Source organism: Hemibagrus wyckioides, linkage group LG06 (genome assembly GCF_019097595.1).
Source record: "Hemibagrus wyckioides isolate EC202008001 linkage group LG06, SWU_Hwy_1.0, whole genome shotgun sequence".
Taxonomy (NCBI): Eukaryota; Metazoa; Chordata; class Actinopteri; order Siluriformes; family Bagridae; genus Hemibagrus; species Hemibagrus wyckioides.
In genome coordinates this window covers 44,157,215-44,182,150 of record NC_080715.1, presented here as the reverse complement: position 1 = coordinate 44,182,150, position 24,936 = coordinate 44,157,215, and the positions used below count along the sequence as shown (strand labels likewise).

General features: G+C 40.7%; 4 protein-coding genes across 5 annotated transcripts in view; all 4 read left to right on the top strand.

The window, feature by feature from the left end:
- Positions 1–18,800, top strand: part of LOC131354587 (trace amine-associated receptor 6-like) — a 181,287-nt gene extending 162,487 nt beyond the window's left edge. For both annotated transcript variants that reach the window (XM_058392441.1, XM_058392440.1), the window contains 2 exons: positions 16,942–17,558; positions 17,644–18,800. In XM_058392441.1, the coding sequence (XP_058248424.1) occupies positions 16,950–17,558; positions 17,644–18,036 (1,002 nt within the window). In that variant the 5' untranslated portion in view covers positions 16,942–16,949 and the 3' untranslated portion in view covers positions 18,037–18,800. The remainder of the gene's footprint in view (positions 1–16,941; positions 17,559–17,643) is intronic.
- LOC131354593 (trace amine-associated receptor 13c-like) lies at positions 6,966–8,095 on the top strand. The gene has a single exon (XM_058392447.1). It carries the CDS (start codon positions 6,966–6,968, stop codon positions 7,956–7,958), a length of 993 nt encoding a protein of 330 aa, XP_058248430.1. The 3' UTR covers positions 7,959–8,095.
- Positions 18,801–18,894: 94 nt separating the features above from the next.
- LOC131354603 (trace amine-associated receptor 13c-like) lies at positions 18,895–21,963 on the top strand. The gene has a single exon (XM_058392458.1). The coding sequence runs from the start codon at positions 19,928–19,930 to the stop codon at positions 20,903–20,905; it is 978 nt and encodes a 325-aa protein (XP_058248441.1). The 5' UTR covers positions 18,895–19,927; the 3' UTR covers positions 20,906–21,963.
- Positions 21,964–22,777: 814 nt separating this feature from the next.
- Positions 22,778–23,770, top strand: LOC131353888 (trace amine-associated receptor 13c-like). Its single transcript, XM_058390968.1, has one exon. It carries the CDS (start codon positions 22,778–22,780, stop codon positions 23,768–23,770), a length of 993 nt encoding a protein of 330 aa, XP_058246951.1.
- Positions 23,771–24,936: the final 1,166 nt, after the last annotated feature.

Sequence of the window (24,936 nt, the reverse complement as noted above, 5' to 3'; positions counted from 1 at the left end):
TTAGCATTAGAGCTGGGGGGGATGTGCACTCCAAAAACGAATGTCACAAACTCTACTAGAAGTTTGCACTACTATGCCACTAAACTGGAAATGCTTGCCACTACAGTGCTAATTCTGACATGCATGGTGACTGTACCTTGCTCAGGATGCTGTCTATGGAATAGAGAGCTCAGGGTCTAGAATGTGGCAGACTGAACCCATAAGCACTCTTCAGGACCATATTTCTCCCAGTTTGAGGTACTAGAGGCCCACTTGGTGTAACTCCTGGACCTCCTGAGAAGTGCAAGGCAGGCCTTCATCCAGGCCCAACACTAACCAGGGCCGGGGCAGACATCATAAGAGCTTACAGTTCCTGACTTGTGAACAGAGGGGGCTGGCAACTGTATGCAGCCTGGTAGGCATATTCGATCCCCACTAGATTGGCAGACCAGGAAGCCTGGAAGTGTCACAGGAGGAGCTGGGGAGTAGTTAGATAGATAGATCCAGATAAAATTCCAAATATCCAGCAGCAATAGAGACAGTAACACAAAGACAGGTTGTAAGTTGCACACTGTAAATCTTACAAATAGTCAGTATACACAGCGTAATGTGACCAGGATACCTGACCAGAATTACTAGTGCAATTTTAGAACAAGAACTACAAGAAATATAAGAAGCAAATAAATACAGTATATAAATCACAAAAAATGAGTGAGGAGACTCAAATAAGAGAAATTAAATTAATTGCATTGCAGCCTTGATGTGCAACTTTATATGTGACAGTGCAAATGGTATTATTTGTTCAAATAACAAAGTAATTGTGCAAAGAGCAGCATGAAAGTGACAATGAAATGGAGTCTGTTTGTAATGGCAAGATATGCAATAGTGAGAGTAACTGAGCAGACCCTGAATCTAACAGATGAAAGAGTTATACATGTAACACTGTGATGTATATAGCAGATGAGCCTTAGCCTAGAACTTCAAGTCCCCATTACCATGTCCCTGTAGAGAGGTGTTGAAGAGATGAATTGCTCTGGGATTTGTCCGTTGAGCAGATTTGCGACAGAAGTCTTCCACTGAACACACTCCTCTGTTTGCAGAAAACTATATGCGGGTGGTCGGGGTTGGCCATGATGGACAGTTTTTTGTTCAGAGTCCTCCTCTCCACCACTTCCTCGAGAGAGTCCAGCTCCATGCTCCTTGCTAGAGTGTGTGTGCAGATTGAGACAGTTAACAGGACAGACAGTTATTGGTAAAGTAGTGAGGCAGTCAAACTTGTTGAAGAACTGGTTGAACTCATTTGCCCTCACCACATCCCCAGCTATTGCACTGCTATCTTTCTTTTTACAGCCTGCAATGGTTTTATACCATCCCAGACCTCCCTCATGTTGTTTTCCTGAAGCTTCATCTCCACTTTCCTTTTGTATGTCACCTTGGCCTCTTTCAGACAAAACTTGAGTTCTTGAGTTCTCTGAACTTGGCTGTGCTTGAGCTCAGCCTTGTCACCGTCTGTAAAAGCCTTCTTCTTCAGATTCAGTAGAAGCTTGATTTCACTGGTAATCCAAGGCTTGCAGTTTGGGAAGCAGCGCACGGTTCTAACAGGCACAATGATGTCCATACAGAAGTTGAGGTAGGCTGTCGTGCAGTGTGTGATGATCTCAATGTCACCATTATGGGGCTCCTGCAGCACACTCCAGTCAGTACACTCAAAACAGTCCAAAGCATCTCCTCAGCCTCAGGAGACCATTTCCTGAATGTACGTGTTGTCGTTGGCTGACTCGGGACACGGGGCTTGTACTGGAGCTTCAGAAAAGCAAGATTATGGTCTGATTTTCCCAGTGGGGGCAGGGGTGTGACATTGTAAGCTTCACTCACATTAGCATAAAAAAGGTCTATTGTTCTGTTTTTCCTGGTAGCACAATCCACAAACTGATGAAAAGTAGGAAGTGTAGCATCCAGGGTCACGTGATTGAAGTCTCCACAAAGGCATCCGGGTGTTGAGTCTCGCGATAGTTGTGTGTATGAGGTCACACACCGTGTCTGCATCTGCACATGGTGGGATGTAAACACAAACACAAAAATTCCCTTGGAATATAGTACGGGCGGAGACTAACCTCCTTCACAGTAATATGTCCCGGGTTACAACACTTGATATTAATAAACAGAGACTCCACCCTTGCGCTTGCCGCTCTTCTTAGTGTCTCTGTCCACCCTCACTGAAGTGAAACCAGGCATGTCCACACTAGCATCCGGTGTGTTGCCAGTTAGCCACGTCTCAGTAAACCACATCATGCTGCAGTCCCGGTATGTCCTCTTATTGCTGACCATGGTTTTATTAGTTAGCGAATTCACGTTTCCCATTATGACCGAAGGAATAGAGGGCTTGAATATCCACTGCTTAGCTTTTAGATTAGCCTTTAGCTTAGCACCAGCTCTGCAGCCCCGATACCTGCGCCTTAATTCCTCCGGAACAGGCAGAGTAGTAGCGGCATGACTCTTTTGTCTGAGACCCAGAAGTTCTTCTCTTGAATAAACAAAAAGTTTATAACTAAACTGAAATGGGTTCTATATCCATAGGATAGACTATAAAAACTAATGACTAAGGAAAAAAAATAAATAAAAACAAGCAATAAAAACCAAAGAAATGTAGAAGAAAAGACACATAGACAGAGCTGCTGAATGGGCTGCCACTCACGTCAGTGCCTGAAAGTATATTATATATATATATATATATATATATATATATATATATATATATATATATATATATATATATATATATTAGTTGTTCAGAAGCCACATTATCAATCCTGTTAAAAAACACATTTAAATTATTGGCCTTATTTATGTCTCTCTCCATCACCTGGTCAGTCATTCTTCCATGGCGAGTGATGGTTTTCATACTATTCCACACCTCTCCCATGTTATTTTGAGCAATTCTTTTTCTATGACATTTCTTCTCTTATTTGATTTTTTCCCTCAGTTCATTCTGTGCACTCCTGATCTCCTCCTTGTCACCATTCCTAAAGGCAGCCTTTTTCCTGTTTAGTGATGTCTTGATGTCTGGTCGCTCACGGACAGTACAAGCAGTGTACTGTTTTGGTGGGGATTATGTTGCCCATGCAGGAACATCCTCCCCATGTGCATTACAGCGAACATCCCAGTCTGTCACCTCAAAACAGCCTTATAGAGTCTCCTTAGGTTCCTGTGACCACTTCCGTACACTTCTCATGGTCACTGGTTGCCGCTTGACCCCATGAATATAGAGGCATAGGCATTAGCATACACCAAGTCCAAGATTTTATCTGCTTTTGTTTTACAGTCCACAAACGGCTTAAAAGTGTGCAGGGTTGATTCCAGGGTGACGTGGCTGAAATCTCCAAAGATAGCTATGAAGGCACTAGGGTGCAGGGTGTGAAATCTCACTGTCGTGAAGTTGATGGCATCCGAAGCCTGTGATAAAGAGCTTATATGTACCCGAGGCAATAACTAACTGGCCGCATATTGTGTCATAGCCTGAGGACCACCCATTTCTGGTATCACTCACTGTTGCTCATTACTCTTACTAGACCTTTCTGATAAACCTCCTTTGCCCTCTACTAGCCAATCAGTTGGTCCTAGTGTGACATTAGTTGTGCAACTTTTATACCAAGGGATTGTATATGTCCAAAGAATAATGGTCAGTCATGTATCAGTATAAAGAATTCAGTAGTTGAAGTGCATCTTGCACTCTTTTATTGGTTGTTGATCAGGCAATTTTTGTTTTGATAATTTAAAGGGAAGCTATGTTCAACAGTGGTCTACTCAGAGTGCAGTAATGCAAAATTATTTCCCCTTAAAGAGAACTGTATGTTTCCTTCCTGTTCTATGTTGCCCTGCACTAGACCTTCTGTCTCTAGGAGGTGGCAGGAGGGAGAGACTCTCCTTCAGAGTTTTACCTTCAGAGAATTTGACAGGGGACACCTACTGTAATACTACACCAAATGCTGGGGTGTTGTTTTAGAAATCAATTTGTTGAAGATTTTATGGATAGTGCCCTTCATTGTTAACACTCAAGGTCATTGTATTGCAGATCAGGTCTGAGGACTGGTTTATGACCTTAATTGTAAAGAGTGCCTATATTTAAATAGGCACTTGCCAGAGCACAGGAGACTCCCCGTGTTCACGTTCATGTCAAAGCGTACCAGTGCCAGGTTCTTAGGCCTGGTCTTATTCCTTACCCTCACAAAGTGCATGGAGGCTGTTATGACATCATTGCACCCTGGGGCATTCATGTATTCAATTATCAAGATGAATGACTCAACTTGGTTGTCAGTCCCTCAGTCAATGGAAGGGGCAGCCAGCCATTGAAATGCTGTGCTTGCCCAAATCAGGTCCCTAGGCCTTAGATTAAACCTAGTGAAGTGTGTACTTTCTCCACATATGAGAATCACCATGGGGATAGTTTGGGATTCAGCCACAATGGGGCACATCTGTCTCCTGCTCGGAGGGATTCCATCCTTTCTGCCATGCCTCTCTGCCGCCCAGGAGTGTGCTCAGCTCATGACTGTAGCTGCCAAAGCTATTCTTTTGGATCTGCTACACATGACACCGTTTCAACTCTGGCTCAAAGGTCACAAAGGTTACACATCACAAGATTCCTAGCCTTTCTATGAGGACATATCCTGGTTTCTTAATTTTAGTCCCAGTTTTAGGGCGTGTCATCATTGCAAGACTCTTCAACAGATGCCCCACTCTCGGGTTGGGGAGCGGTCTTAGACAGCCACCTGACCCATTGCATTTGGGAAGGCTCCTGTCTCTCATGGCACACAGATTGCCTGAAGATGGGGGCTGTGTTTCTAGTGCTGAAACAATTCCTCCTGAAAATCAGAGGCTACCTTTGGTGGTCCCCTTCATCAATCATTATGGCGGTCTGTGTTTGCAACCTCTGTTCAGGTTGGTGCACCAAATCTGGCCCTAGGTAAAGACCAGACTTCTCTTGCTGAGAGAGATTTACACTCCAGGGTGCATGATCAGGAAGCAGGCTTTCTGCTTAGGCAGGGGCTAAGGACCTGGGGAATGGCTTCTCTACCCACATTCATTGGTAATACATATAGCAATCTTTGGCTGGCATCCATTTCTGTAAATCATGTGTCTGTTCTCTGGTTTCTCACCTTCTGCATGGGTCTGGGAGGCTAAGGCTTTCCTGCAGCCTGTGTCTCCCCTCCTGGGACCTCTCAGTGGTCCTGGAGAGGCTTCTCCAAGCTGTTATATCTCCTGATATATGGTGGCATTGGTATTGGCATTTCCATAGCATCAGCCATGATGCAGCTTGAGTTTCCTTGAAAGGAAACAGCATCAGGTTACACATCTAACCAAGCTCCCTGAGAAGAGAACAAGAGCTGCATCACTAGCCACACCCCAGGCTTCCACTCACACTTCCTTCAGACAAGTAGAAGTTGGAGTTATGTGACGTAGATGCCCATTTATGGTCTTGCTGGTATGTTTAGCTTCATCACATGACCTACCCGAGCTGAAAAATTGCCATGATTTCACACAGAGCTTCAGACACAACTTCCACAAAAATTCGTTCTCATAGCTAGCATCAGCCATGATGCAACATTTCATTCCCTTCTCAGGGAACTGGGTTATACAGTATAAGTAATCTGGTGCAGTTTTCAAGCATTCCTATACAGCCATCAACTTAGGGGTCAGTGTTCTTTGTGTCAGCCAAATTAAGGTGCATGATTCTGTATCATCTTCCAGGTGGGACAATTTAAGTTGCTAGCAGCAATCTGTGCAGAATAATTTGTAAGTGGTTCAGTGTTTCATAAACCCCTAGACTCAAGGCAACCTGAGGGCTTGATGGATTCACTTGCATTTGTATGGGTGAGTAGAGGCACAGGGTGGTCAATGTGGGTATTTCCTGTGTCTTGTTTTTCCCACGCAGGGTGTTGGGTACCCTGAGGAGTGTGTAGGTCTTTTGTTTACCAGTAGGAGTCACTAAGCATAGGTGAGGTTGCCTAGGATCAAAGCAGTGATTCATTGCCATTGGCCTGCTAATGCATACTGACAAATACTTTTAGCATATTTAGCTGCCCACATGTGGCATTAGCCACCCATGTTCAAGAGAGTTATCATCTGTTGTTTCATCTCAGCTCTTGTAAAGGAAATAATTGCTACAATCTTATCTAGACCTATACACCTATACAATTATTGATACTGAGGTGGTCTGAACACAGACATACTGGAGCCTGAAGTAGGGAAAATAAGGGCTCATTTACCCCGTGGACCCCAGGGAGGTGCACAGTAAGAAAGACAGAAGCTTGAGTCAACATGTGATGCCAGGAAAGTTTGCTCACCTGTTAGCTGTGTGCTTTTGTACTCCCTATCTTATGCTAGAGGGTGAAGAGCTGTGTACCTGATTGCCTAACTGGAACTCCAGAGGCTGGGCTCACTCTGTCAATCTGCTCCTGCATATCATGTATATACTCACTGAGGGAGCCTGCTGTGCTCATACTCACATTTTCCACCACTGTAGCTACTTGATGAAGTGTCTTTTCAGCACCTGGAAAAAACCCATGTGAGGTGCATCTCTTGGCTATGTGTGGGGAGTGGGTCTGCTGTCACAACCTACCACAGGGGAAAGAATGTTCAAAGTATATCAATTCAATATATTTGACCACTCCTTACAGCCAATGTTTGCTGAAAAATGCAGTTATTTTAGTATCTAACATAACTAACCATTACACTGTTATTTTTGGGGCAGAAACATTCAAGGTTTTTTAACTGACATTTACTATATATTAGCTGAATGTTCACTGTAAATAATTAGTTTAGGTGTTTTGTTACAACAAGCCATGACATCATATCTACCATACTGTCACTCTAATTAAGGAGGCGTGACTAATTTCTCAACTATAAAATCACCAGAGTTTCTGAGAGTTTCTGAGCCCTGGGCCATTCGATTATGATGTTTTACGTTTTCTGTTAGAAATGCTGTATTCATGAACCTGACGGAGTTTAATCAGTCTGATCGCTGTGAGCATTTCTCCTGTCCAGAGAGATCTGTATCTCCTGCAGTTTATATCTTACTGTACGTGTGTTCAGCTGCTGTGGTTCTGCTAACAGTGTGTGGAAATCTGCTGGTCATCATCTCTGTTCTTCACTTCAAGCAGCTTCACACACCAACCAACATGCTGGTGCTCTCTCTGGCTGTGTCGGATTTCCTTGTTGGTGCTTTTGTGATGCTGCTAATGTTCATCTGGATGATTGAGTCATGCTGGATTTTTGGGAGAGATTTCTGCACTGTTTTTTGGATAATTTGTGGTTTTCTCTTAATTTTGTCAATCTATAATATCGCTCTGATTGCTGTGGATCGGTATTTGGCTCTCTCAAACCCCTTTCTCTACATGAACAAAGTCTCTGTGAGGATCACTTGTGTTGTTATTGTTTTTAGCTGGTGTGTGGTGGGGGTCTATATCTTAGCATTCATGTATTTTAATGGGAACTTCACAAGTTCTGTATTTTGTCCTGGAGAATGTTTTTACTTTCTGGATGAGGTTTGGTCTGTAATTGATCTCATATATTCATTTATATTTCCACTTTCTGTCATAATCATATTGTATACTAGAGTTTTTGTGATTGCTAAGAAACATGACACTGCTATCAGAGAGCTTAATAATCACACACGGCCTAAAACACAGAAAATCACCTCACACTCCATGAAATCTGAGAGAAAAGCAGCTAAAGTCCTTGGCATTTTAGTGTCTGTGTTTCTGCTGTGTTTACTTCCATATTTTACTTATAGTTTATTAGGTGATTTTAAAGAATTACAGACAGACACTCTTCAGAAAGTCATGATTGTAGGTTATTTTAATTCCACCATTAATCCAGTTATTTATGCTCTGTTTTACCCGTGGTTCAGGAGATGCATTAAATTAATCATAACTCTGCAAATATTTCAGACAGACTCTGCATTAATCAATGTTCTTTCATGAAAAGCCTTTTTCACTCCTTCTGTTAATGCGCATACAGTAAACATTGCTGGTATATTACATATTGGGTTCTGTAACAAATCAAATACTAATTTAATTTATAATGTGCTGCATTATATGTAAAAGGTGGGAAAAATATTTGCCACAGAAGCTTAAAATATGGATTAAATCATTACAAATTCAGATATATCCTATGAGGGGAAATTATGAATACTACATATTAACATGCAGTGAGCCAAAGGCCATCAGATATTCACTAAAAACTAAAAAAATAAAAATAAAAGATTAATCTGTACTTTTATAGTGATTATTACTTTTAATTTCCCTAAAATAGGTTTCCAATTAGTGACATGCTGTGTGAGATGCTGGAAAACCTTTTGGACCAGGAGTTCATGGATTTCCGGCAAAGCCTACCAGAAGCATACCAGAATATCATCAAAATAGGCAATGACATATTTGTCCAGCATATTTCTCAGGGCATTGTTAATGAAGCCCTGAAGACTGAGTGTGTCTTCTTTGTAGTGATGCTGCTGCAGAAAATATTTAACATGTTTTGTAATATCAGTTTGGCCTAAATTAAATTATAAAAATGTCTTGTGTGTATGTGACATGAACTATGAAAAAAGAATATAACTAACCATCGTCTTAAGGATTTATTTAAACATCACAGGAATATAAACATTTGCATGGGGGGATTGTTCACCAGCCAGTGTGTTAGAGCATGATTTTAAACTGTATTCTCTTCTTTAACTCAGTAAACCTCTAAGAGACTTTAGGAAGGAAAACATGAAAATTGATAGACAGACTAATCAGACAATACCAGTGCAAAATAATAATATATATAGTAGTTCAGATACTAGAATAGAATAGAATAGAATAGAATAGAATAGAATAGAATAGAATAAAGTTTATTGTCATTGCACATAAGGAGTACAGCAAATAAAATAAAATACAATGAGGAGCATAGCAAATAGTATAGAAAATAAGAAATAAATAGAAAAATAATAAACAATTTAAAGAAATACAAAATACACTTAAACTGTACTATAATACTATATTTATTATATACAATATTAATTAATTAATTTAGTATATAATAAATATAGTATTAACTCATAGAGTGATGAAATGCACAATTTGAGTAAGTATAAGTCAATAACCCAGAAAAAACATGGTTCATGTATTATGAGATTGATAGCACATGGGAAGAAACTGTGGTAATGAGTTCTCTTGGTTCAGCAGTGACTGAGTGTTTATAACTTCTGAAATAGGTGGTTACACAAACAGATGCTCATTAGGAATTTTTAGCACATTGTCCTTGCTTTGGCAGTTAATGGCAGGATATAATGATGATAGTATAGGATAGCGCATGCTCCCTTGTGGTGCACCAGTGCTGATTGATACTGGCTCTGACAGAATAGTCCATGAGCTAAATCTAACAATGGTTTAATTGTTTTAGCATATTCAGCTATTCACATGTGGCAGTATAGCCAGCCATGCTCAAAATAGTTGTCATCTGTTGCTTCATCTTTGCTTTTTAAAATTAAAATTTTGCTGCAATTTAATCTTGGACTACACACTTATCAGTGATGAAAGAAAATGGCCGAAGTATTTCAACACCTGAGAAACTAAGTGCAATTTATTGGTGCCACCTTGTGGCCATCAATCTGCTGAGTATATCAGAGGAAATGCAGGGTGTTTTCATCAGTGGTTATTTAGTGAATGATCAGAGATCATCAACATAACTAATGTTGGTGCTTTTGTAATGGTGTTGATGTTCATATGGACAATCAAGTCATGTTGGATTTTTGGGAAAGATTTCTTGTAAACAAATTGTAGCGCACTGAGTGAGGGACACAGAACAACACACAGAGCCAGGGAGAAGGCACACCTTTACTGAATTCAGAAAAGAGGCAAAGAAAAGGAAATTGGGCAGTCTCAAGCAAAACAAACTATGGAGTGTCTTTCCTTAAACAAAAGGCTGGAAGGTGGTGTTTGTGGCCAAAGTTGGAAATAGAAAAAGCCTTTATTTGTCACATATACATTACTGCACAGTGAAATTCTTGTTTCGCATATCCAATACTTGGGGATTGGTGTCAGAGCACAGGGTCAGCCATGATACAGTGCCCCTGGAGCAGAGAGGGTTAAGGGCCTTGTTCAAGGGCCTAACAGTGGCAACTTGGCAGAGCTGGGGCTTGAACCCCCAGTCTTCAGGTCAACAACCCAGAGTCAGCAGCGCTTGGCTCTTCTCATAACTTTTTACTCCTCTGTCGGAAATCTTGCTAGGAGCACCTGGTTATTGATGGTTTATGGTGAAATTATGTTCTTTCCACTTCCAACAGTGCTTGCTGGAACATTCAGAAGTTTTGAAATGCTTCTACAACCATTGCCATCAGTATATTTTACAACAATAATGTTGCAAAGCTCCTGAGAAAGCTATTTGAGATGTTTCTTGTGTGACACATTCATAGGCCATCAGTTGGGACTGAACCAGCTAATATTAATTTGCACTGACAAGGGGCAGGATTGCTTTCTATTTACTGATTGATTTCAGCTGGTCTTAGCTTTCCATGCCTTTCTTCATGTGTTCAATACTTTTCCCCCGTGTCATTTCTCATTATTACACATAATTGATGTACATTTATTGTTTGATTTCTTTCATGTGTGGATTGCATGAGTTGTTACCAATATCTGGTGAAAATTCCATGTCAATAGTAGCGTTAGAAATATTTTTACTTAGAGAAATGGTGACGTATACTTATTTTACTTGTTGTATGATAAATGGTGAATGATGACTGACTAGACTTGTTAGTAAGGCTGAATTATTAATATTATTATTTTTTATGTTTTTGTGTGTATACTGTGCTTAAACAGGTAGGTAATAGAGCCAGGGTAGGAAAAATTACTGGAAATAAAGTTTGACCTTATCACCCTTATCTTATGAACATATATACATATACAGTGTATATATATATATATATACACTACCAGTTGAAAGTTTGGACACACCTTTTAATTCAATGTTGTTTTTGTTTAGGGATTTATTTTCTACATTCTAGAACAATCCTGGAGATTTCAAAACTATGAAATAACACACATGGACTTCAGTAATCCATATGTAATGACAACAAAAAACAGTCAGTTGTTATTTTAAGACACGAAGGTCAGGTGTTCTGGAATAGTTCTTGCAAGAACAGTATTGTCAAGTGCATTTGCAAAACCCATCAAGCACCATGATGAAACTGTCTCACATGAAGACCATCCCAGTAAAGCAAGACCAAAACTGACCTCTGCTGCAGAGGAGAAGTTCATTTAGAGTGACCAGCCTCAGAAATCACCAATTAACAGCACCTCAGATTAGAGGCGTTATGAAGGCTTTACAGAGCATCAGTAGCAGACATATCTCAATATCAACTGTTCAAAGGACATTATTGTGGATTTCGGCCGCCTTCAGCATTGTTTTACAATGCCGAAGGTGTGTCCAAAATTTTCACTTTAGTGTGTATATACAATATGTATATATTAGGGCTGCACGATTAATCAAGCAAAGTCTTTTTTCATTGTTATGGGCGGTGTCAGAGTGTACGGAATGGATGATGGACTGCGTCACAAGTCTGACGTGACAGCGTCTAAATTGCAAGCGCGCTCAGTCTTATGGTAGAAGTAGTTGGCGTCACGAGATTTAAAGTCATTCGCCTCGAACGATCATAATGGCTGAGCAGCAAGAAGAAGGTGCAGAAGTACGTATGTTAGTTCCCAAAAAGGGGTCACACTCCACTGTTTGGAATTATTTCGGTTTCGAGGAAAGTGATGTTGATCAGGTACGAGTCTTGTGCGAACTGTGCTCCTGTTCCGTCCAAACAGCCCAAGGTAACACAACAAACCTCATTAACCACCTTAAAAGCCACCACAGCAATATCAAGAATTTCAAAAGCTGAAGACACAAGCAGCAGCCACAAAAAATCCCTGACCATCCACAATACAGACAACAATCCCGGGGACATTGTTAAACGCAATACCATATTCGCATTGCTCGCAAAGACACAAGGAAATAACGGAGGTGATCGCGTATCATGTAGCCAAAGATATGTGTCCATTAAGCACAGTGAGCAGCGAGGGGTTTAAAAAAATGATTGCCACACTTGACAAAAGATACAACATTCCCCCACGCAAACATTTTTCTAAAGTTGCGCTGCCCTCGCTGTATGCGAAATGCAGACTGGAAATAGAAAGAGAAATTCTCAGCATTGAATATTTTGCTGCAACAACCGACTTATGGTCAAGTAGAAGTACAGAACCGTATTTGAGCTTGACTGTTCATTTCATTGACAGAGAGTTTAAGATGAAAAGCAAGCTTTTGCAAACTTCGTTTTTCCCACAAGACCATACAGCGGAGTCTACTGCAGCGGGCCTAAAGGAAGTGATCTCTGCATGGGGTTTGCTGGAGGAAAGACTCGCATGCATTACAACTGACAACGCAGCTGATATGATTAGGGCAGCATCTATGAATAACTGGACAAGGCTACACTGCTTTGGTCATAGACTGCATTTAGCCATCGGTAAGTTGTGTTAACGTTTTTTCCTTATAATGTGAAACTGGTAACACTTTACAATAAGATTTTATTTGTTAACATTAGTTAACTACATCTGTTAACAATGAAAAGCACTTCTAAAGCATTTATTATTATTTATCTTAGTTACCATTAATTTCAACATCAACAAATACTATTTTTTTAAATCCAAGATGGCGGCGCGGCAGTAGCACGCAGCGGCCACTCCGGAACCAAAATGGTGCTTTCTTTTTGTTTTAGCGCTAAATTTAAAGTGCATGGACGCCAAAGACAGTGGTGTTCATGTATACGACCGCCAGACGATATTACGGTACAGAAATCATGCAGTTACTAACTTGCATGATGAACTACTCTGCAAACTTCGCGAACTCGGCTTGCTGCGACGTCCAGGCCTTCAGTCCTCGGCGTCGCCTGATGCCGGTGGCCGGGAGAGAGGACGTCACAAGCGTTGTTCGAGGAAGCGGAAGTGCGGTAAAAGGGCGGGTGTCCGTGCTAGGCTAACAACCAACCCTAGCCGGCCGGCACTCCCTTCCATCATCTTGTCCATCGTCTGCTCACTGGATAATAAACTGGACTACATCCGACTCCAGCAAACTACACGGCGTGAGTTCAGAGACTGCTGCGTCTTTGTTTTCACGGAGACGTGGCTCAGCGTCAGAGTTCCGGATGCCGCCATTCAGCTAGCCGGACTAACCGTGTTTCGTGCCGACAGGAATGCAGCTCTGTGCGGTAAGACTCGCGGTGGCGGTGTGTGTGTTTACATCAACACGGCATGGTGTAAGGACTCTGTGCTTGTGTCTAACTACTGCTCATCGCTAGTGGAGTTTGTGACTGTTAGATGCAGACCTTTTTATTTACCCCGGGAATTCACCACTACTCTCATTATCGGAGTGTACATTCCACCCAGCGCTAATGCTAAGGAGGCTCTGTGTGAGCTGTACGGAGCTATTAGCAAGCTGCAAAATGCTCACCCCGACGGACTGTTTATCATCGCCGGAGATTTCAATCATGCAAATCTCAGAACAGTGCTCCCTAAATTCCATCAGCATGTGGACTTTGCTACGAGAGGGGCGAACACGCTGGATGTTGTTTATTCAAACATTCCCGGCGCGTATCGTGCGGAGCCCCGCCCCCACCTCGGCTACTCAGACCACATCTCTGTTATGTTGATTCCAGCATACAGACCTCTCATCAGACGCTCTAAACCGGTTCTGAAACAGGTTAAAACCTGGCCAGCAGGAGCCATCTCTGCTCTTCAGGACTGTTTTGAGTGCACTGACTGGGATATGTTTAGGGAGGCTGCAACCAACGGCGACTCTATTGACTTGGAGGAGTACACGGCATCAGTGACCGGCTACATCGGGAAATGCATCGATGACGTGACTGTCTCCAAGACCATCACAACACGCCCCAACCAGAAGCCGTGGATGACTACGAAAGTGCATGCTCTCCTGAAATCGAGAGACTCTGCCTTCAGATCGGGGGACAGGGCGGCCTTAAAAACAGCAAGGGCCAAAATGTCCCGAGCCATCAGAGAGGCGAAGTGTGCACATGCCCAGAGAATCCACGGCCACTTCCAGAACAGCACAGACTCCCGGTGCATGTGGCAGGGCATTCAGGCGATCACCAACTACAGGACAACTTCACCTGCCTGTGACAGTGACGCCTCCCTTCCAGATGCGCTGAACGACTTCTACGCTCGGTTTGAGGCACAGAACAACACAACAGCGAGGAAGACCATCCCTCCTCCTAATGACCCAGTGCTCTGTCTCACCACGGCTGACGTGAAGAGAATTCTATACAGAGTTAACCCACAGAAGTCCGCTGGACCAGACAACATTCCTGGCAGAGTTCTCAGGGAGTGTGCGGAGCAGCTAGCAGATGTCTTCACTGACATCTTCAACATCTCGCTGAGCAGCTCCATCATCCCTACGTGCCTCAAGACAACGACCATCGTCCCTGTGCCAAAGAAGTCCACGGTTTCCTGCCTCAATGACTACCGTCCCGTTGCACTCACACCAATCGTGATGAAATGCTTCGAGAGGCTCATCATGAGGCACATCAAGTCACAGCTACCACCCTTGCTGGACCCCTTGCAGTTTGCGTATCGTCCTAACCGTTCCACGGAAGACGCCATCACCACAACCCTGCATCTGGCCCTCACACACCTGGACTGCAAAGACTCCTATGTTCGAATGCTGTTCATAGACTTCAGTTCAGCATTCAACACAATCATCCCTCAGCAGCTGATTAAGAAGCTGAGTCTCCTGGGCCTGAACACCTCTCTCTGCAACTGGATCCTGGATTTCCTGACTGGGAGACCTCAGTCAGTCTGGATCGGGAGCAGTATCTCCAGCACCACCACACTGAGCACTGGAGCACCTCAGGGCTGTGTGCTCAGTCCATTGCTGTTCACTCTGCTGACTCACGACTGTGCAGCAATGCACAGCTCCAACCACATCGTCAAGTTCGCTGATGACACGACCGTGGTGGGTCTCATCAGCAAGAACGACGAGTCAGCATACAGAGAGGAGGTGCAACATCTAACAGTCTGGTGCAGAGCCAACAACCTCTCCCTGAACGTCGACAAGACCAAAGAGATGGTTGTTGACTTCAGGAGAGCACAGTGTGACCATTCTCCGCTGTCCATCGATGGCTCCTCTGTGGAGATCGTCAAGAGCATCAAATTCCTTGGTGTCCATCTGGCAGAGAACTTCACCTGGCCACTCAACACCAGCTCCATCACCAAGAAAGCCCAGCAGCGCCTCTACTTCCTGAGGAGGCTGAGTAAAGCCCATCTCCCTTCCCCCATCCTGACTGTGTTCTACAGAGGGACCATGGAGAGCGTCCTGAGCAGCTGCATCACTGCCTGGTTTGGGAACTGGACCGTCTCAGATCACAAGACCCTTCAGGGGACAGTGAGGACAGCTGAGAAGATCATCGGAGTCTCTCTCCCCTCTATCACAGACATTTACACTGCAGGCTGCATCCGCAAAGCCAACAGCATTGTGGCTGACCCCACACACCCCTCACACACACTCTTACACACCCCACACACCCCTCACACACACTCTTACACACCCCACACACCCCACACACCCCTCACACACACTCTTACACACCCCACACACCCCTCACACACACTCTTACACACCCCACACACCCCTCACACACACTCTTCACCCTCCTGCCATCTGGGAAGAGCTACCTGAACATTCGGGCCTCACAACCAGACTGTGTAACAGTTTCTTTCCTCAAGCCATTAGGCTCCTCAACACCCGGGACTGAACTGTTCTACACTCTCACACACACTCTCACTCAGGACTGAACTGTTCTACACTCTCTCACACACACACACACACACTCTCACTCAGGACTGAACTGTATATTAACTCTCTGTCTCTCTCACACACAGATACACACACTCTCTCTTGACTGTGTGGACACACACACACACACGCACACACATAATTTATATTGTTCATTACTTACTGCACTACCTCTACCTGTCATCTGCTGCTATAGTTATATTTATGTTTATTCTATTTGCACTACCTCAACTGCTGCTGTGTATTCTTGCACAATATTTTTGCACAATACTTTTTTTTTTTTTTTTTACATTTCACTTTATCCATTTTATTTCACTTACATTCCAGTACACGTTCTTTTATTTCTTTTCAGCGCTAAGTGTCCTGTGTTCTTTTGTGTTGTCTTTATTGTATTTATTGTCTTTTTTGCACTGTCTTGTCTATGCTCTGTTTGCACCTAGCTGCACACTGTGCACTTTACGTGGCTAAGACAAACTTCTGTCCTAGCTCTGTGGTGTTGTTTGTTGTTTAGTATTGAACTTGTTGTTGTATGTTTATGTCGCACCAGGTCCTGGAGAAACGTTGTTTCATTTCACTATGTACTGCGCCAGCTGTATGTGGTTGAAATGACGATAAAAGCTTCTTGAATCTAAAAGCTTCTTGAAACTATTTTCTATTTTAATAACGTATTAGATTAGTAAATATTATTTGACAGAGCTGAGCCAACATGAACTAACAATGAACAGTTGTATTTTTGTATTTTTTAAATGCCTTTAGTATTTTTCTGATATTACAGTGAGACCTGGAGTCATACAACCATCATCAAATTACAGATCTTTAAAAGCCAAAAAATACCAAGTAGTATTTGACTGGTCAAATGCTAGTACATCTGAATGTATTTGCAACCAGTGGAATTTAGAATAAGTCAGGGTTTACTAATAGTTTTACTAATAGTAATAATTAATAGTTGATATTAGTCTGATGTAGCTGTATATAATTATCAAAAAACCAAAGATTTATTTCTGATTAAAAGTTTCATAATAAACAAAGTCTTCTTATGCTGTGACTTGATAATGTTTTTCTGATGTCTTTTTGTTTTTTCTTTAGAGAATGCCATGAAGGATCCAAGAATTGACCGGGCTGTGGGCGTCTGCAAAAAGTTGGTGAGCACCTTCTCCTACAGCTGGAAGCGTAAGAGGGAGTTTATAGCAGCACAAAAGGAGCTGAAGCTCCCAGAGCACTCACTGAAAACAGAGTGTCCAACGAGGTGGGGATCACGTCAAGCCATGATAGAGAGAGTCATCGAGCAGGAAAAGGCCATTGCACACGTCCTGTCTTCTGACAAGAAGTCTCGACATCTCATCCCAACATGGCAGGACATGGATGTGCTAGAGGCAATCAACAAATCCCTGCAGCCTCTAGTTAAGTTTACAGAAGCACTGTCTGGTGAGACGTACGTCAGTGTGTCGCTTGTAAAGCCAGTTCTTCATCTTTTCAACTCCTCAATCTTGAAAGTTAAGGATGATGATACTGACCTGTCAAGAGCAATGAAGTCTAAAATCCTGGAGGACCTAAATGAAAAATACAGCAACCCACATATCCAGGATCTGTTGGACATGGTGTCTACTGTGGATCCACGTTTTAAGATGAGCTACAGCGCTGAAAACAACAAAGCATCAATACAAGCCAGACTGAAAGCTGAGATGCAGACTGTGGCAATGATGGTAATAAAAAAAGAGATGCACTGAGATTTATCTAGTAATTTAATGCTGCTTAAAATTAGTTGTAATTGTCTTTTTATGTGTTTAGGTGACACTCCCAGCACCACCAAAAGAAAACACTGAGGAGAATACTGAAGCTGGATGCACTCCAAAGAAAAAGATGACTTTAGGAAGCTACTTTAAAACTACTGAACAAGCCTTGCCACCTAGCAACCACGAACCCAGTGTAGCCTGTGAGCTGCAGTCTTACTTAGAGTCATGCAACCTGGATAGTGAGGGGGACCCACTAAAATGGTGGAAGGAGCATGAAAAGGTCTACCCAAGGCTTTCAAAAGTGGCAAAGAAATACTTGTGCATACTAGCCACAAGCTCTCCTTCAGAGAGGGCTTTTAGTACAGGCAGAAATGTAGTTACATGCTTGCGGTCTTCCCTAAAGCCAGATCAAGTTGACAGGCTTGTGTTTTTAGCCCAAAATCTCTAACATGTATGCATAAACACATATTTCTTGTAGGCATATTTGATATTTGATTTTGTTATTACCATTTGACACATAAAAGAGGCACAGTTTTATTTTTTTTAGTAGTTTTAATTTACATTGTCAGAAGCCTCAGTATACACAGGGTAAGAGGCTGGGGTTTTATTAGCTGTTGAATGTACTTAACTACATTGAAAAAGGTGGATTGTGCCTGGCTAAGCAAATACATGAAACTATAAAGTTTTAGTACAGTTGTTAGGATGTTCTTGGTGGTTGTAAGTATAAAGGCATATCGTAGGCCAGCAAAAACGTTTTTATTCTAAAAATGTTTTATTTTTATTCCAGTTTTATTCTAATTTAATTTTGTTATTACCATTTGACATGTAAAAGAAGCACAGTTTTATTTTTACCAGAATGGTAAAAAATTTGTGAAAGAATAGGTCGCTCTCAGGAGCTCAGTGAATTCCAGCGTGGAACTGTGATAGGATGCCACCTGTGCAACAAATCCAGTCGTGAAATTTCCTCGCTCCTAAATATTCCACAGTCAACTGTCAGCTGTATTATAAGAACGTGGAAGTGTTTGGGAACGACAGCAACTCAGCCACGAAGTGGTAGGCCACGTAAACTGACGGAGCGAGGTCAGCGGATGCTGAGGCGCATAGTGCGAAGAGGTCGCCAACTTTCTGCAGAGTCAATCGCTACAGACCTCCAAAATTCATGTGGCCTTCAGATTAGCTCAAGAACAGTGCGCAGAGAGCTTCATGGAATGGGTTTCCATGGCCGAGCAGCTGCATCCAAGCCGTACATCACCAAGTGCAATGCAAAGCGTCGGATGCAGTGGTGTAAAGCACGCCGCCACTGGACTCTAGAGCAGTGGAGACGCGTTCTCTGGAGTGACGAATCGCGCTTCTCCATCTGGCAATCTGATGGACGAGTCTGGGTTTGGCGGTTGCCAGGAGAACGGTACTTGTCTGACTGCATTGTGCCAAGTGTAAAGTTTGGTGGAGGGGGGATTATGGTGTGGGGTTGTTTTTCAGGAGCTGGGCTCGGCCCCTTAGTTCCAGTGAAAGGAACTCTGAATGCTTCAGCATACCAAGACATTTTGGACAATTCCATGTTCCCAACTTTGTGGGAACAGTTTGGAGCTGGGAGCTAGGAGCCCCTTCCTCTTCCAACATGACTGTGCACCAGTGACCAAAGCAAGGTCCATAAAGACATGGATGACAGAGTCTGGTGTGGATGAACTTGACTGGCCTGCACAGAGTCCTGACCTCAACCCGATAGAACACCTTTGGGATGAATTAGAGCGGAGACTGAGAGCCAGGCCTTCTTGTCCAACATCAGTGTGTGACCTCACAAATGCGCTTCTGGAAGAATGGTCAAAAATTCCCATAAACACACTCCTAAACCTTGTGGACAGCCTTCCCAGAAGAGTTGAAGCTGTTATAGCTGCAAAGGGTGGACCGACGTCATATTGAACCCTATGGATTAGGAATGGGATGTCACTTAAGTTCATATGCGAGTCAAGGTAGGTGAGCGAATACTTTTGGCAATATAGTGTATATATATACACACTAGGGCTGCACGATAACAGGAAAAATGATAATCACGATTATTTTGCTCAAAATTTTAATCACAATTAATGATCACGATTATTGATGATCACGATCACGATTTTATATATATATATAATATGTAAAGCTTCTTTATCAACAAGCAATCATAGCTATAAAGTCAATCAAACTTGGGGGCGTGAACAATTTCTAAGCTATAAAAATACTAGAGCTGGCTTAGGCTATCATTTTTTTCTTTTAAATTTGTATTGTTACTGCCTTACAAAGGCAACTCCCAATATGAGATATTTTTAAATATTTTTAAAACTTTTTTAAATGTATCCATGAATCTGTCTGATCGCTGTGAGCATTTCTCCTGTCCAGAGAGATCTGTATCTCCTGCAGTTTATATCTTACTGTACGTGTGTTCAGCTGCTGTGGTTCTGCTAACAGTGTGTGGAAATCTGCTGGTCATCATCTCTGTTCTTCACTTCAAGCAGCTTCACACACCAACCAACATGCTGGTGCTCTCTCTGGCTGTGTCGGATTTCTTCATTGGTGGTTTTGTGATGCCGTCAATGTTCATCTGGACAATTGAGTCATGCTGGATTTTTGGGAGAGATTTCTGCACAATTTTTTGGTTAATTTGTGGTTTTCTATTAATTTTGTCAATCTATAATATCGCTCTGATTGCTGTGGATCGGTATTTGGCTCTCTCAAACCCCTTTCTCTACATGAACAGAGTCTCTGTGAGGATCACTTATGTTGTAATTGTTTTTGACTGGTGTGTGTCAGTGGCCTATAATATAGCATTCATGTATTTCAATGGAAACTTCGCAATTTCTGTAATGTGTCCTGGAGAATGTTTTATCATTGTGAATGAGGTTTGGTCTGTAATTGATCTTGGATTTTCATTTATATTTCCACTTTCTGTCATAATCATATTGTATACTCTAGTGTTTGTGATTGCTAAGAAACATGCCACTGCTATCAGAGAGCTTAATAATCACACACGGCCTAAAACACAGAAAATCACCTCACACTCCATGAAATCTGAGAGAAAAGCAGCTAAAGTCCTCGGCATTTTAGTGTCTGTGTTTCTGGTGTGTTTACTTCCATATTTTATTTACAGTTTATTAGGTGATTTTAAAGAATTACAGACAGAAACCTTTCAGAAAGTTGTGATCATTATTTATCTTAATTCTACCATTAATCCAGTTATTTATGCTCTGTTTTACCCGTGGTTCAGGAGGTGCATTAAATTAATCGTAACTCTGCAGATATTTCAAACAGACTCTGCATTAATCAATGTTCTTTCATGAAAAACCTTTTCACTCCTTGTGATAATGTACCTACAGTACATTTTGTTTTAATTATAAATTGAAATAACACATTTGAATATTTACAGGAAAATGAACATTTGCATGGGGGATTGTTTACCAGTCAGCGCATGATTTTAAACCATATTCTCTCCAAAACAGTGAACCGGTAAGGCAAGTCATTGACTTTAGGAAGATGGTGGATGATTCTACATCAATACTCTCAAATTTACAGTAATGCTTAAAAAAGCCATAGCTGAATCACTGACTGAAAAACAGGCTTAATTTCCTAGTAGTTGAGATAATAATTTAGTTGTGTAAAGCACTATAGGGGTATGAGTAAAAGCAAAATCATTTACTTGCCTCAGATCTTGTTCAAAATTTACAAAATGCCATGCCCCAGAAGACCTCAAGACAGGAAGTAAGTTGGAAAGTAATAAATAAGAGCTTAATTTTGTTTGTGGTATATAATGTGAAACATTTTAATATGGATATCTGAGGAGAGATTATAGTGTCTTTCTTTTTCTTTTTTTTAGTCTTAATAATAACACCCTCATCTCTGTGTGTCTATATTTCACATTCCCAATACCATTTCTCTGAACAAAAATAATCTCTAAGAGTACTGTCATTGTCTTTAATTGGTGTGTGTCTCAAGATGAACTGCTTGAGTTTTTTAATCTGTTTTGGGTCTGGGATTTTAGTATATTTATTCCATATAGATAGGTTTTGTCTTAATTCCAACATTGATCTATTTAGTTTTTAATATTCTGCTTTACTGAGGGTTTAGGAGATGCATTAACTGAGCTATGAATCTGCATATAATCCATGTGAACTCTGCATTAATAAATGATTTATTGTTAATAAAAATTTCTATCCTTAGTTCCTCTAACCATAGCTTCTTTTTCTAATTATGGCCAAATCTTCTTATTATATTGATTATTTAAAATTCTGTAGCAAATCAAACTCTCTGCTTATTGTATTATATTGCATGATTTCATACAGTAAATGCCAAGAAATTTAAAGATAATCATATTAAATAAGATTAACTTATTCTATTTATTTTCAATGCTAACGAATATATAACTTCACATGAACAGACAGATCTCATCCTCGTAAATCTATTTGCATAAACATCATTGTGGCCTAATTTTAATCATAGATATGACTAATGTGCATGTGACATTAAAATAAAAAGATAAAATATGAATTACAGTTTAAAGAATGTGTCCTATAAAGTAAATGTCCTTGCTCCGGCAGTTAATGAGATTGAGCAGGATATAATGATGATAGTATAGGAGAGAGCATGCTCCCTTGTGGTGCACCAGTGCTGATTGATATTGGCTCAGAATAGTCCATATTCAGCTATCCACATGTGGCATTACCCAGCCATGCTCGTGTGAGTCATCTGTTGCATAATCTTGGCTCTTGAAAATGAAAAAATTGCCTGAGAAACTAAGTGCAGTGCATTTGCTGTCGCCTTGTGGCCATTAATCTGTTGGATATCAGAGTAAATGCAGTGTATCTTTATCACTGATTATTTAGTGAATGATCAGAGATCATCAACATAACTAATCAATGCACTTCCATGTTTGAGGCATTAAGCATTCTAGTGCTTCCAAAAATAGGAAAAAGGGCATAGCTAGATCACTGACTGAAAATCAGGGCTAAATTTGCTGGTTTTCAAGGTAATATTTAAGTTAGGTTAAGCACTATGGTGGTATACAGCAAGCCATGACATCATATCTATCATACTGTCACTCATATTATGGAGGTGTGACTAATTTCTCAACTATAAAATCACCAGAGCTTCTTGAGCCACAGGTCATTTGATTATGACTTATTATACTAACATTTTCTTTTAGAAGTACTGTATTAATGAACCTGACAGATTTTAACCAGTCTGATCGCTGTGAGCATTTCTCCTGTCCAGAGAGATCTGTATCTCCTGCAGTTTATATCTTACTGTACGTGTGTTCAGCTGCTGTGGTTCTGCTAACAGTGTGTGGAAATCTGCTGGTCATCATCTCTGTTCTTCACTTCAAGCAGCTTCACACACCAACCAACACGCTGGTGCTCTCTCTGGCTGTGTCGGATTTCTTTGTCGGTGCTTTTGTAATGCCGGCAATGTTAATCTGGACGATCGAGTCATGCTGGATTTTTGGGAGAGATTTCTGCACAGTTTTTTGGTTGTTTGCTGGTTTCATCACAGTCTTATCAGTCTATAATATCGCTCTGATTGCTGTGGATCGGTACCTGGCTCTCTCAAACCCCTTTCTCTACATGAACAGAGTCTCAGTGAGGATCACTCGTGTTATAATTGTATTTTCCTGGTGTGTGGTGGGGGTCTATAATTTAGCAGTAACTTATTTCAATGGAAGCATCATGAATTTTCTTTTGTGTCCTGGAGAGTGTTTTATCATTCTGAATGAGGTTTGGACTGTAATTGATCTTGTATTTTCATTTATATTTCCACTTTCTGTCATAATCATATTGTATACTCAGGTTTTTGTGATTGTTAAGAAACATGCCACTGCTATCAGAGAGCTTAATAATCACACACAGCCTAAAACACAGAAAATCACCTCACACTCCATGAAATCTGAGAGAAAAGCAGCTAAAGTCCTCGGCATTTTAGTGTCTGTGTTTCTGGTGTGTTTACTTCCATATTTTATTTACAGTCTATTAGGTTATGTTAATGAACTACAGATAGAAACAATTCAAACTGTCGCAATCTTGTTTTGTCTTAATTCAACCATTAATCCAGTTATTTATGCTCTGTTTTATCCGTGGTTTAGGAGGTGCATTAGATTAACTATAACTCTGCAAATATTCCAGACAGACTCTGCATTAATCAGTGTTCTTTTATGAAAAGCCTTTTTCACTCCTTGTGATAATGTTCCTACAGTAAATATTTACAATATTGTGTATATATATATATATATATATATATATATATATATATATATATATATATATATTAATATTAAATTAATATATATATATAATTTACAATAAGAAATCAAGTATATCATATAATATATACTGTACTTATACAGTAGCAACATTTGTTTTTAAATTATTTATTATACAGTGGCATAAAATTTAACTATTACATCAATGGTGGGAAAAAGATTTGCAACAGAAGCTTAAAGTAAAATGTATTAATTCAATAATTAAAATGCATATACTGTACATATTTTAAGAGGAATATATAAAATACTACAAATTAAAATGCAGTGAGCCCAAGACCAACAGATTTTCACCAAGGAAAGATTTATTTTTACTTTTATACTGAATATTTTAAGATTTTATGTTTAAATTGTAATTTTCTAATTGAAATATTTTTTGAGATGATACAGAATAATTTTTTTTATCAAGTCATGTTGTTTATGCTAATGTTTTTTTTTTTACTTGATCATTCGAATGCATAGTATCATACATTATATTTGCAAATCCACAGACTGAAGTGTTTTACAGATCTGCAGTTATAATACAGCATTTTGGCCAGGTGAGAAAGCTGAAGTATTTTTTTTATATACCACCATTTTGAGCATAATAAAATAACAGTTTTGAAGTAATATATGCACCAAATTAAAGAATCAGAAGCATCACAGGCTAATTAACAAAATAAGCCATGAGATGATAGCACTGAGTTAGGGGAGAAACGGAGGGAATTTCAGGAAGGCTCTGTGGAAATTAATTCATGAATAGATGCAACAACACTGAACGGCATGCTGAACAAGGAGGAAAGTCTGAATCTTTAATAATTCAATAAGCATATGATAAGAAATACCACTCTGACATCCATAAACAGAGACAGTGTCTGATCCCATAGCACAAAATAAGATCAAGAGTGTGACAATCTAAGACAGACAGCAAATCAGATACAGTACTCAACATGAATAATAAGTAGCAATGTTTAATTACATGGGATGCCAGGTAACTTTGCTCACCTGTTTGCTGTGCTTTTTGTACTCCCTATCTTATGCTGGAATAGCTGTGTATGCCCATTTAAATGTCATCCTCCTCACTAG